The 13,277-nt window shown below is 44.2% G+C and overlaps 1 protein-coding gene across 2 annotated transcripts in view; it reads left to right on the top strand.

The window, feature by feature from the left end:
• The first annotated feature begins 2,135 nt into the window (after positions 1 to 2,135).
• Positions 2,136 to 13,277, top strand: part of LOC122714275 (zinc finger protein Noc-like) — a 173,940-nt gene continuing 162,798 nt past the window's right edge. Inside the window, exons 1-2 of one of the 2 annotated variants that reach the window (XM_043935478.1) lie at positions 2,142 to 2,654; positions 3,091 to 7,158. In XM_043935478.1, coding sequence (XP_043791413.1) covers positions 2,568 to 2,654; positions 3,091 to 4,518 — 1,515 coding nt within the window. In that variant the 5' untranslated portion in view covers positions 2,142 to 2,567 and the 3' untranslated portion in view covers positions 4,519 to 7,158. Of the gene's footprint in view, positions 2,655 to 3,090; positions 7,159 to 13,277 lie in introns of those variants that run through there. The other variant, XM_043935484.1, reaches the window with a different exon arrangement.

Raw genomic sequence — 13,277 nt, 5'->3', positions numbered from 1 at the left:
TTCGATTTATAATCGAATTGGGATAACGATAAAACGTTGTAAAATAATCGCGATCGTATCGTTTATAATCCGTTTCGACACATCCGCTACCCTCGTTACCCTTTGTCGCGTTATTATATCCTTGCTTATCGCGCGACAAGACCGTGTATGATTTACTTGACTTACTCGTGGCGCGTGAATAAAGAGACGGGACGAAGAATTTATTCAGCGAACGAAGGAGAAGGATGAAGAAAGATCGGAAAAAATTACGTATACGTGAGTATATTTCATTACGATACGAGAAATTTTACGATAAATATACACAAGGTATATTTATGAAAGGAATTATATAGGAGCGTAACAAGGAGCATGCTTCGAGCCCCTCTCTTCTTCCTTTTCCTTTTCTTCTTTTTTGTTTTCATCATCGTTATTTGTCTAAAATATTATCGGGGTCATAAATAAAATTTCACGTTGGTCATACTCGGCATTATTCGATTTTTCTTTTCCTTTTTTTTTTTTTTTCTTTTTTTTTTTTTTTTTCTTTTCCTTTTACTCGACGACGACGAAACATCGTTTATGTCGCTACATCTGTCACTAAAGCATCAAAGCTGAATCTTTATCCGTCTGGTAGCTGTCGTTTTGAAATCTTCGAAACGTGGGCTGAAGGAGCGGCGGAGATGAAAGAGAACTATATTAGCCGTAAACTCATCCGTCAGCGTCAAAACGTCAAAGACTTGCCATTGGGGTATTAACGGCGCCATAACTTCGCAGAAAACGGAGCAAGAGGGAAGGGAGAGGGAGAGAGATGAACGGGAAAAACAAAGACGGATGTACAATGGAAGTGGAACTCCCAGAGACCTTTATTTCTTCTGGGAAATATTATACAAGATGGAAAGATTTAATATTACCTCGTCCTCCCCGAACTGTTGATCGAAAATGGAAATTCAACGGGGTACGGGAACGATCATCCTTATCGGAAATCATCGTTACGATTACCGTATATATTGTATATAAATTTATTTTAAAAAAGTTGGAATTATCATCGTATCGATGATTCGAGCTTCGGATAAAGTTATTTTTTTAGTTCGATTTAAAATTTAAATCGTATCTAGAATTTTTGCGATGGAAAAAAATAATCGCACTTTATCGCGTTCCTCGTCCACGCACGAAACGTTGCGAATTGAAATCGAAACGACAACAACAACGACACGACTCTATATTCGCTCCGCTGTTATATTATATAGTATATAGTAGTATTTGCATTCCAAACGCAAAATACGTCCTATACTCCAGGAGGCTAACTTTATCGGTTACAGCGAATACGCAGTCTACGCGGTGATAATTCGTCGTAATTACCTTGTAACATAACTGCTCGACCGATCGCTTTATCTTATTTAAAATCGTATCGCGTGAAACGGTGTCACAATCTTGCAACCGCGTGGAACTGGTATATTTTATAAATCGGGTCACGATCGACTTGTGGTCGTTTCGTTTCGCGTGAGTTTCGAGAGAGAGAGAGAGAGAGAGAGAGAGAGAGGGAGGGAATGAAACGAAACGAAAATTGGAAAGTTATCGACAAAGATAGACGCGGGATCGGTCGTTGGACGAAAGTCGAAATCGGATTCGGTGTACGGTGGATGAGCGTACGCGACAAACTCGAGGCGCGGTCGGGGCGATAATTAAAACGCTTTTACAAAACTGTAGGCAAACAGCGCTTAAGTGGCTGTCATTCGTTACCCCGTGGGCTGTGGCAAGTCGGTAAGTCGCTGAGCGAGCAATCAATCACCCGACATTCCCTTCCCCACCGACCCATTACATTTCTATTTTGAAAGCTGCTTATTAAGCGGGGCCGGTCGGAGAGACAGACAGGTTTCACGGTATAAAATATCGGGTTGCTGTGGTGGCAGGGACGAGGTTCCGTGTCGAGGTAGCTATGGCAGGCTGCGGGGTAGGGGCGCGCGGGGCGAGGGGCGAGGGGAGGGACGGGTAGCAGCGGGGCGGAGAGGGGAATGGGCAGGGAGGAAGGGAGGGAGGGAGGGAGGGAGGAAAGGGGAGAGGGGAGGAGGGGGATGGACGGCTGTAAAAGCGGTGAAATATCAAAGCCGGGATGGGAGCTGTCATCGTCGGGCCAACATCATGGGTGGCGTGTTGAATTAGAATGCCTTCCCACACCCCACACAGGGCCAAACCCCACCGCAATTCTCCCACCATAATCCTCCGGCTGGGAATGGTGGGGGAGGACGAGAGAGGACAGGTTACAGGAGGCTAGATAGGAGCGAGAAGGAGGGGAAGAGAACGGATCTCGTCGGCAGACGGCGCTGCGGTCGCATTCCATTCCGTGCACCGTACAGCTCGGTCGAGAGCTGCTACTATTTTCCTGGATTCCGTTCGGTGTGCATCGTTTCCGTTTCGTGTACCGTATATTTCGTATCACGGAGAAGGATCGATCGACAACCAAAACGCGTATATATACGCGAAACCGTGCCCCGGGACGCGCGAAATATATCGCTTTCTTTTCCGTTTATCCCGTCTGTGTCTCGTTTGATCGTAGTTTCGTGCAGTGATTGGCTTAACAAGTGCAAAACCAAATGGTTGTTCTCGAGGAAGGCGGTATGCTGACCACTGGACATAATCAATATTTACAACCGGATTATCTTTCTCCGCTTCCAACCACGGTCAGTATACACGTATATTTCGTATTCGTATTCCTTTCGATTCTCGTTTTTTCAACGCTTTTAGCCGAGTAAATTCGACGCGTTCGAGAATAAAAGAGGAAGAGAGAGAGAGAGAGAGAGATAGAGAGATAACGTTTCCACGTAGATTTCTTTTCCTTGCGCTTATTTTCTCGCGAAACGATAAGAAGGACGAGTTTCTCTTCGAGAATATCGGCAGAGGGAGCGAGGAACGGGAAAAAAAGAACGAATCGTTCGCTCGGTTTACGGGATAGGTAGCGACGGTACGCGTTGTCCGACGGGTTGCTGTACGCCTTACGCGTTCGTTCGTATATCTTCGTCGCGTATTCCAATCAAATTTCTATTCCTATCTACGAAACGTCTCAACGTTTTATCGCCGTATTTGTGCAGTAACGTGTTGCTCAACTTTATTTTACAGTTGGATGCGAAGAAGAGTCCTTTAGCTTTATTGGCTCAAACATGCAGTCAAATAGGTGCCGATTCTCCGACAAAGCCTTTGATTTCCCCGCTGGATAAAACGTCCAAAGGCATGAATACCGGTACGAATGCGAAATCTCCACCGGCCGCCAAGTTGGAACGGAGTACACGCAGCAGCCCGTCGGACGGGAAGTCGTTGGCGTTTAAACCTTACGAGACTAACGTCGTCTCGAAGAAGTCGTCCTCCGACGAGAGTAGACCTGCTTCCAAAGCGAGTGTTCACAGTGTCAGTGGTCAAGAGAGTTGTGGTGTGAGTGCGAGTGATAACGGAAATCACGCGGAGAAAAAGTCATCGGGAAATCGTACGCCCGTCGGTCGGAAGTCGGCCTCGCCCGCGAGTCAAGCGACGGCCACGGCGAGCACAACACCGTCCATCGTCGATCGCAAGACGCCGGCGGATCGAGAGAAAACCGACGGATCGCCCCGTAGCAACAACAACAACAACAATAACAACAACAACAACAACAACAACAACAACAATGGAACGAGCCCGATCATTAGATCCGGTATGGAGATTCTTTCCGGTGGCCACGCCAAGGATACCAATTTGGCCGCGTACAAGCCCGGCACTCTCGCAGGATTCTCGGGAAATCCGTTGTGCTGTCCACCCGGATTGGCGGAAAATCCGGCTTTCAGACCGCCGTTCGCCGGCGCGTCGCCTTTCTCGCATCATCACGCCGCCGCGGCCGCCCTCCTCGGTTATCCGTCGAGCACCCCCACGGGCGGAAATCCGTATCTGAGCTACGCCCGCGTGAAGACGCCCGCCGGTGGAGAGGCTTTGGTCCCGGTGTGCAAGGATCCTTACTGCACCGGTTGCCAATACAGTATGCACAGCGCGCAATTGATGATGGGCACAGGAAGCTGCCCGAGCGGATGCACGCAATGCGACCATCAGAAATACGGTCTCGCGATGGCGTTGTCGTCGTTCGGCCCCATGGCACCCCCGTCGCTCTCCTACCCGTCCACGTTGACCGGGGGCAGGCCGTACGTCTGCAATTGGATCGCTGGCGATTCTTACTGCGGGAAACGGTTCACCACCTCGGAGGAACTTCTCCAACATCTTCGCAGCCACACCAGTTTGACCGGTGGCGATCACGCGTCCTCCTCGGCGGCCCTTCTCGCCAATCCGCACCCGCATCCTTTGCTCTCGCCGTCGGCAGCTCTCCACCGCGCGAGCGCCGCCGCCACTTATCCGACGCCTTCGCTCAGCCCCCTCGGCGCTAGATACCATCCGTACGGGAAACCGCCGACGGGGCCTCTTCCAGCCTCGTTAGCCGCCTCGCCTTACAGCGCGTTCAACGCGCTTGGACCCTACTATTCCCCGTACGCGATCTACGGGCAGAGGATCGGCGCCGCCGTACACCCTTGAATCGTGGATACCCGTGAATCGTGTCGAACGTTCTCAGTGTACGGTCCATCGTTGGTGTAAACGTAGCGCGAATCCGACGAACAGATGCGATCACCGCTGCTCTTGTTGCTGTTGTGTAAATAATAATTCGACGTGTATCATAGAAATTTATTTAAAGAGATACCTATGTGCATACATATGTATATGTATATATATATATATATATATATATATGTATTACATATATGTATATATGTGTGTGCGTGCGTGTGCGTGCGCGTGCGTGTGCGTGTGTATAAATTCAAGATTACAGATTCGAGTTTCTAAAGATATCTCGCGTGACAGTTTTTTGACAGTTTCATCGTGGAAAATCATCGTTGTTCGCGCAAAAATCTATATCGACGTATATCTCCCGACGTTTTGATCGTTACGTAGGAAAGAACATGTACACCGGATGAAACGTACCGAAAACGAGAGGAGGGATGGCCTCCTATATTTGTCATATTGGCGCGTGTAACGCGTATATTTCGATGTCCCTTTCGCGACGATTTACGCCCTCGACGAAGAAGAGAACGTCGTCGAAATTTTCCTTTTTTTTTTTTTTTTTCTCTCTTTTTCTTCTTCTTCTTCTTCTTCTTCTTCTTCTTCTTCTTCTTCTTCTCGCACCACGCAACGTTTCGTTCCTTAATCTTAACGAGAGAGAATTGTTGTTTCGCGAGAATGGACACGATGAAAAATACTGCTAATCATCCCCGCTTTCTTCGACGATAAAACGCGTTCGATGTCGCGTGTCTTGAAACGGTCGTGCATGTTCTGATGTCCACAATATAACTGTGATATTACGCTATTTTTTCGAGAGAGGAAAAAAAAAAAAAATTAATAGGAGATAAAATATTAACGATCGTATCTAACGGTGTATCTATAAAGTGTATCGTCTAACTTATTCGTATCGTTTGTACAAGTGGAAAGAGATGGTCGAAATGTGATCGAAAAAACGAAACGCGTCAACGTCGTCGTTTCTTGGATTTTTTTTTTTCTTTTTCCCAATGCAACTGGTATAAAGGGAATACATCTTTAACGAAATCTTTTCAATTTATCTCGGAAAATAAAAATCGTGGGATTTTGATTCTTTCTTTTTTTTTCTTTTCTTTTTTTTTTTTTTTTTCTTTTTTATTTTAAAAACTACTACTTTCCGATCGAAGAAGGAACGTGAATGTACGATAAAAAGAACGCATTATTTGCACTGTAAATATCTCTTGTAAATATCGTTGAGTTTCCATACCGCTTTAATAAAAATAATGTTTGTGAAATCATTAAATTTGTCTTTTCATTGATACTTTTACTACTGTCAATTTTTCCCTTAATACTTGTGTGAAACTCAAGGTCAATATTTTCTTTTTTTTTTTTTTTTTCTTTCTTTTTCTTTTTTTTTTCTCCCCTCCCCCGATCAACAAAACTTTCTTCTCTTCCCTGTATCTACTGTCTTCGTACGACGGATAGAAAATTATTTTGCATCCTCGCAAACCGTAGAACGGAATTTTTTTTTTTTCGAAACGGTTTCCCCGTCTTCCATCTCTTTTTTTCCCCCCCTCTTTTTCTCTTTCCTCGGTTTAAAAAATCCGAAATTTCTAGAAATTTTTGAGCTTTCACTCGTATCGTATCGTGGTCGCGTACGTTGAGAGCGAGCGAGAGAGAGAGAGAGAGAGCGAGAGAAAGAGAGAGTAGAGGAGGAGGGAGGAGGGTGGCGGGATATCTAGGTTTCTGATTCGCGCCACCAGGGTGCTCGATCCCCGGGATACCATAGGAGAGGAGAGTAAATTTATTTCTTTCATTACGGACGGAGCGAGTCGCGAGTTCTCGGGTATCAGCGGCGCAAGGCGGAGCGCATAAATCCGCAGCCTAGCGTCGGGAAGCGTAGGGAGGAGGGGAGGGGACGGTGTGGGTGGTTTTCAGACCCCGCGGAGGAGGAGGAGGAGGCTCGTTCCACCCTCTTCGAGCGTCGTCGCTCCTCTCCGTGGCCGGGGTGGGAAACCTGGCTCCGCGAAATAACTGAAATATTCGGTGATTTTAACCGTCGGAATGAATAGTTCCCTCGTATTTTCGCCTCACCCCCTCAGCGGATTGGAATTCGTGTTATTTCGCCACCATTATCGTTGCATCGTTGAATCTCAATTAGCGAGTGGTACTCGTCCGTTCCAAACTAGGGTATTTTACACGACGATCGATCGATCGATGCCTCTCCCTTCCCCCTCTTTCTCGGTCAAAAGTCTGCCAACAAGTTCTTAGCTATTTAAGGAAATCGATATTATCGAATATATATATAAATATGAGATATACAAGATATTGTACAGATATTGTTGCGCGTAAATAAATGAAATAAATATGGTTTCATGACTTCGTATGCGAGCATATGTATAATAAAGAGTATAAAATAGAGAAGCTTGCGGAAGCTAATAATCCAATAGGTAATTATTTTTATTTATCATATGTAACTAGTAGTGGTTTAAGAGTTTAACTAAGAAGAAAAAAAAAAAAAAAAATTTTCAACAATTGGCCTAATGAATGAAATGTTCAAGGCTGAAAAACTTATGTAACGACGTAGAAATGTATTCATATAAATTGTGCGAATAAATTGAAAGAAAAAAAAAAGAAAAAAAAAAATACATACTTTTCTTCTTCTTCACGTTTTTATTAATAATTTAAACTTTTCACCAATTGTACGAATTGCGCTTTCTCTCTCTCTCTCTCTCTCTCTCTCTCTCTCTCTCTCTCTCTCTCTCTCTCTCTCAACACCACACGACTTTTTAACGAAAATAATCTTTGAAAAATTATTATCATTCGTAAGATCGAAGCAAAATCATCGATATTATAGCTGTTATTGGTCGCGCAAAATTGCAACGTCAATGAAAGTAATGGGATAATGCATGACGCGTTACTTCTCGTTATCGAGGCGTAATAATTTTCCCACTTTTTCCCCAAGAACTAGTAGTAAGTCATGCCTGCAATAACCATTTTCTCTCTCTCTCTCTCTCTCTCTCTCTCTCTCGCAATCGTACGAGATTGTAAATCCATCCCAGCCAGTTTTTCAAAACGTAAACGCGACAGATGGCAATTTATCAACTACTTTGTAAGTTACAGCGCACATTGTACATACTTAATGCGTATTCTCTTTTGCTCGGCGTGTCTTTTTCGTTATTCTATTCAGGTTTATCTTGATAATTGGGAAAAACGGGAACTCGTTGTACTTGCGTTGTACAACGAATAAAGGTGACGAACGATTTATTACCGGTTATCCGCGGAACGCGAGTTTCTCCCTTTTTCTCCCGCGAACAAACATAAAAGCAATTTCCAAATTTTGAAGTGAGGCGGAATATCGAAATTTTCTCATATATATATATATATATATATCGAAATATTTTCATATTTTCGGCCGGTGATCGGCCGAGATCGGCGGGTGTAATTTTGGAGAGAGGGAAGAAGGAAAGAAACTACGCGGTTGACCGGATCTTTTTGTCATCGAGAACGCGAAGTGACGTGGAATCAACCAGTCCTGGCCAGTCTTACGAGTCAGAGCGGACAATTTAGCACATCAATAACAGGCCGCAGATAAAAGCAGCCCATACATCGTGGCTGACGTATCGTTTGTAATAAAACACAAAGGGGGTCTAGCCGCCAGCGGCATCTGTGTACCGCGTTGTGCAGCCGTTCGTTCATTCTTGCTGTTATTAACAGGCCGTACATCGTGGATGTTTTCTACCTACCATCTCCCGCCGAGTCATACATCACCGTTGAACGCGCGACAGCAAAGAGCAACTATAATTCATCTATAAGCTACAGCTTCGATCCCCACCCTTCGCCAGAAATTGCGAGAAAGGCGAAATCGATAGGCGAAACGTTGGCTTTTTCTTTTTTTTCTTTTTTCTTCTTTCTCCCGCGAAAAAATTTTCCAGAATTCTCGCCTCATTTCTTTCTTTCTTTCTTCACCCTCGATAATGCCAATCAATCCTCTATTCCGTGAAACGATCGAAAAATCTAAATCCCCTCTCGTATCTCAATTGCTAATTGACGCGTGATTAAATACATCTGTCTACTTTTTTCTACGATTTAGTTATTATCAGATATCCCAACTGTACGTCGTCTCTGATGATGCATCGTCCCTCCTTCTTACCTTCATTTACACCCAGCACGGCCGCCACCCACCGTTCGCGTGTACCGACGTATTTAATTTCGCGACCCCTACCCCTTTTCCCCAACAATTATGTATGTACGTGACAGGTTGCTTTTTTTTGAATGTCTTTTATACTTTTTTTCTTTTTTTTTTTTTTCGTTTTATTGGACCATGAGAAGTAATCTTTGATTTTCACACGATTTTTCGTCCTCGTGATAATCGTCGGTTGAAGAGAAATTGTAAATTAATTTCGTTTATCGTATTATCGTAAAACAGATTACCGTAGCATCCATTTCACGGCAAACGTTAGACAGCTACTACATTATTTCCATCGATCATCGGGCAGAGTCGAGAAGACGACATCCGTCTCGTTGACGAAGAAATATCGCTCGAAAGATAGCGGTAGGAAATATTTTTCATTGCGTACATCTCTAAATTTTCGACAAAATTCCGTTTCAAAATATTGCAGATTTTTAACTCTAAAAAATTGGTGAAGAAAAATTCGATCCGAAGGATCGAATCGAGATCGAGTCGGATTTTCTTGGAATTTAACGACGCGTGAGATTCCGGCTAGTTACTTGCCGGTTATCGCGGTGGACGAGTAGCGGAGAGGCGAGGAAAACAAAAAGGAGGGGGCGGGGAGAAGAGAGGAGAAAGGTGGAGAAAAGTGGGTGAAAAAGCTGGGAGGAGAGGGTTGAAGTGTGTGCTAAGCGGCGAGGGTGGGTGCGAGGGGGAGGGTGCGACGGAGCGGATGATGAATTAGCCGAGGTGACCTCTCGCGCGAAATCTCTCCTGCTAGCTCTCGCGGTAGGCAGCTCCCGTGATGTCGGCCCCGAGATGATGGATCGCTCCCCGTCACGGAGCCATTCATCACCTCCATCTATCAGCCACCCCTTCACCTTGCTTTAGAAAGCGAGCATTCGACGGCTATCTACTCGCTTCGGATAGTGATTAATGTTGATCGGAGCGTACCCTGTTATTCGACCTCACTTCCATCTCCCTTCCTTCTCCGCTCGTTATCCCCCCCCTCCCTATCCTCCTCTCTCCTCTTCCACGACGTACGTCCACACGTTTCTGGACGTTGACTTGGTATTGACTATGCGCGTTCATCTTCTCGATCGTCGGACAGCTCGTTGGAAACGGCGTAAAGGATCACCTCCGAGCTGCTGCTGTTGCCGCCGCTGCTTCTGCTTCCCCTCCATTTTCCCTTACCAAGCGCGCATCCATCCTTCTTTTCGTCCACTCCTTCGTTAATCATCGCTCGTTCGATTTTATTTCCCGATCGATAATCGATAATATAATACGTTACGATTCATTCCTTCTTTTGTATTTATCGTCCGGTGAAAAATATTGGAGATATTTGCTGGTGGCTGGGAGGCAAGGTAAGGCTGGGTGACGGCGATCGCGAAGAATTCGAGGGGAGGGGAGGGAGGGGAGAGAGAGAGAGAGAGACACCAGGAAATCTTTACGAAACTTTACGCGAATAACTAATCGCAGGGTCAGAGCCGATGTCGAGAATTTACATAATACGACAGTGGCATAGCGATCAACCGAGTCGACTCGGCGATGGTTACCGTGAAAGAGGCAAGCATCGTTCCGCTGGAATGGCTGATAATGTTGCACGAGTCGTATATCGTAGCCTTCTTCTTAATGGGATGGCATTAACCATTTTTCACGCGGCTCCTTTTCCTATCGACTCCACTTACGTCTCTCTCTTCTCCACGTTTAATAGCCGTTGTCGCGACGTTGTATCTAACCGGTTAATAATCGATCGACGCTTTTCGAGTCTTCGTTCAATTTCATCGATCAAAATGCAACTCGCGCATACCGTTTCTCATCCAAGTATATATCTTTCTTCCTTCGAATTCTACGTTCCTTTGCGTTTGAAAACGATATCGTTATATATCGTATTAACCAACGAATATTTTCTTCTTTCCTTATCTCTCCTATACGCGTGGATACAGTCCACAAATTGTTCTCGCAGGTATACAGAAGAGCTCGAAGAGCGAGTATACTCGCCACTTGGACTCCGATATCTCCCTTCGACCCAGCCAAGCGACTAATGCGACACCGAAACACGGCCATTTAAGTTTTTTCTTCGTGAAGTGCTCGAGCTTTCGATCCCTCTCTTCGTCTTTCATTACCTGTCATTGTCTCTACGTTCGCCATCGTTCGTAATCGGCAAAAAAGAGAAAATAAGGCTAGAATTTCGCGTATTTGTTCATTATATGTGTTCATTGTATGTGTCGAGTTCTTCTCGCTCGGCAGTCGTTCCGAGGTGGAGATATCTTCTTTGAACCCGGTGAAGCGAATAACGCGACGTCCAATTTTTTTCTTCGCGAGCCTTCTCGTCTTTCGCTAATCATCCTCATTGTCTATGTTCGTCGTAATTGGGAAAACGAATACATATTTTTTCAACGTTGCGCGATAATATTCTGATATCTATCTGATATGATATAAAAAAAAAAACGTTGACCAATTGTTTTGCACTAAAATAAGAAAAAAAAAAGATTAAATTTCTTTCGATTCTTTCGGCGGCTTTTTTAAACACGTACACATCACCACGTGACAAAGACAAATATATTTTTGTACCGCGTAACGCAACTTTAAAATCGATACTTAAAGTAATAATAAAAATCTTATTACGCTTTTGAAAGGATGTGTTATATCGCGATAAAAATATTCTCTCGAGAAGTATGATATCTGTAACGAAAATTGAGGAAAGAAATTAACATAATTACAAACACGACTTTTTATATTTATGCAACGCGATAATAATCGAATAATTTGAAAAATGTTTTTTCGAATCATCGTGTCATTATTCCTCCATTTTACGTATCGTCGAATATTACATAAACGACAACTTGCAATTTATTTGCGATACACGGCGAGGAAAAAGAAAAAAAATAAAAAAGAGGAAACGACTCGAAAGAAATTTAACAAAATGTATTTATCTGTAAAGCGAGTAGAAGAGTACGATAATGTAAATTAAACAAGACTATGTAATTTCGATCGATAAAATGAATGGTTAATTTAAGCTTGTCAATTATACCGATTATTAACGCTTAAACGCGCGAGTATGAGAAGATGCATTTTCACCTTGCGTTTCGAGCGATAAATAAAATAAAATCGTGCGGTCGGGCGGTATTGAGAGGTAGAGTATCCGATTAAATTGGATGCATCGTTAAATTAATTCGAAATTCATACATTCAGAAACGGCGACAAAATATTTTTATTACGTTTTCCTTCACCCGCGAAAGCGATTCTATCCCGGGAAACGGAATTAATTTCAAAGCCGAACACGATTAAAAGACATTTCACGTTACCATCCCGTGATACGGCGTGGAACGCAGTTTCGTGTGTGCGAGCCGCGTCTCCACCCTATCTACCAGCATGCTACGCTTGTAATTACGTTAAATTATTGGATCGAGCATGAAGGAGCGAGTTATCTCTCAATCTAGTCGACTACAAAGGAACCGCCCGAGTAATTGTGATTGGTGTAACGGAGCCGACCGACAACGGACGTTATTCGCATTTCGTTGTACGTATACGTGTCATACTCGCATCTCCATCGAATCAATCGCTTTATTTACTTATTCGCGCGCGCGCGCGCGTAACATCGAATGTTCTTTTTTCCGCTCTTTTTTTACCGATTTCCAAACGGTAAAATTCGATGAAAAATTTTATTTATCGCGGATTTTTGAAAAAAAACACGATCTCGATCGAGCGGCGTTTTATTTTCATCGTCGCACCAATTGTTCCGACCGCATCACTTTCCCATTTAGAGGAACGAAAATTATTATTATTTATCGATACCCGTACGTGTCCGAAACCTCTTTTTCGGTTTATTTTAAACTTATTCTCTATAATGATTACTTAACTTTCTTCGCTATCGATCGTACGATCTTTATCTTTCGAAAAAAGAGAAAAGAGACGAGAAGAAAAGAAAAGAAAATGGATCCGTCATAATCATACCTTTCCGCGGATCGGAACCGGCCTTTGTCGTTTCGCTTTAAACCGCGATATCGTAATTTCCAAGTAAAATGTTGGCGACAAAAGCCAACGTACAACGAGGGAGGGGAGCAGGAAGTCGCAGACGCCAGGTTGGATGGGACATTGATGAGGAAACTTGGGTTGGTTATAGCCGGGGCTGGTGATAAGGAGGCAAGGAGTTGGTAAGTAAGAGGAGGTATAGCGGTGCTTGTGCCGAGAGGTTAAACCCCGAGCTATCTCTTGCCTCGCGTTATCCCCCGAGCCCGTATATATCCGGCCGAATCGAGGCTAGATATAAGTGACTGGGTAGGTTCGGGTGGAACGACGCTCCTTATCGCGTCGTTTTACAATCTTAATACATAGGAATCGGCAATCTCCTCTTAACGAACCGCAACAACTCTCCTTCCTCCCCCTCCCTCCATACTCCAAACACGAATTAAAATCCGAAGCGCAAACAGATTTTCGACTACGAAACACCGTCCGTTTTTATTATTATCGCATTAAACGCTCGTTAAAAAAGGCTTATACGTTTCTATACGAATATATTATCGTTGCGTGCTTGGCGCTACTCTCTCTCTCTCTCTCTTCTTTCTCTCTCTCTCTCTCTCTCTCTCTCTCT

The sequence above is a fragment of the Apis laboriosa genome, unplaced genomic scaffold (assembly GCF_014066325.1).
Source record: "Apis laboriosa isolate Shangri-la unplaced genomic scaffold, ASM1406632v1 scaffold28_cov147, whole genome shotgun sequence".
Classification (NCBI taxonomy): domain Eukaryota; kingdom Metazoa; phylum Arthropoda; class Insecta; order Hymenoptera; family Apidae; genus Apis; species Apis laboriosa.
Note: the sequence above shows the minus strand (reverse complement) of the source record. Positions and strands in the feature narration are given on the sequence as shown.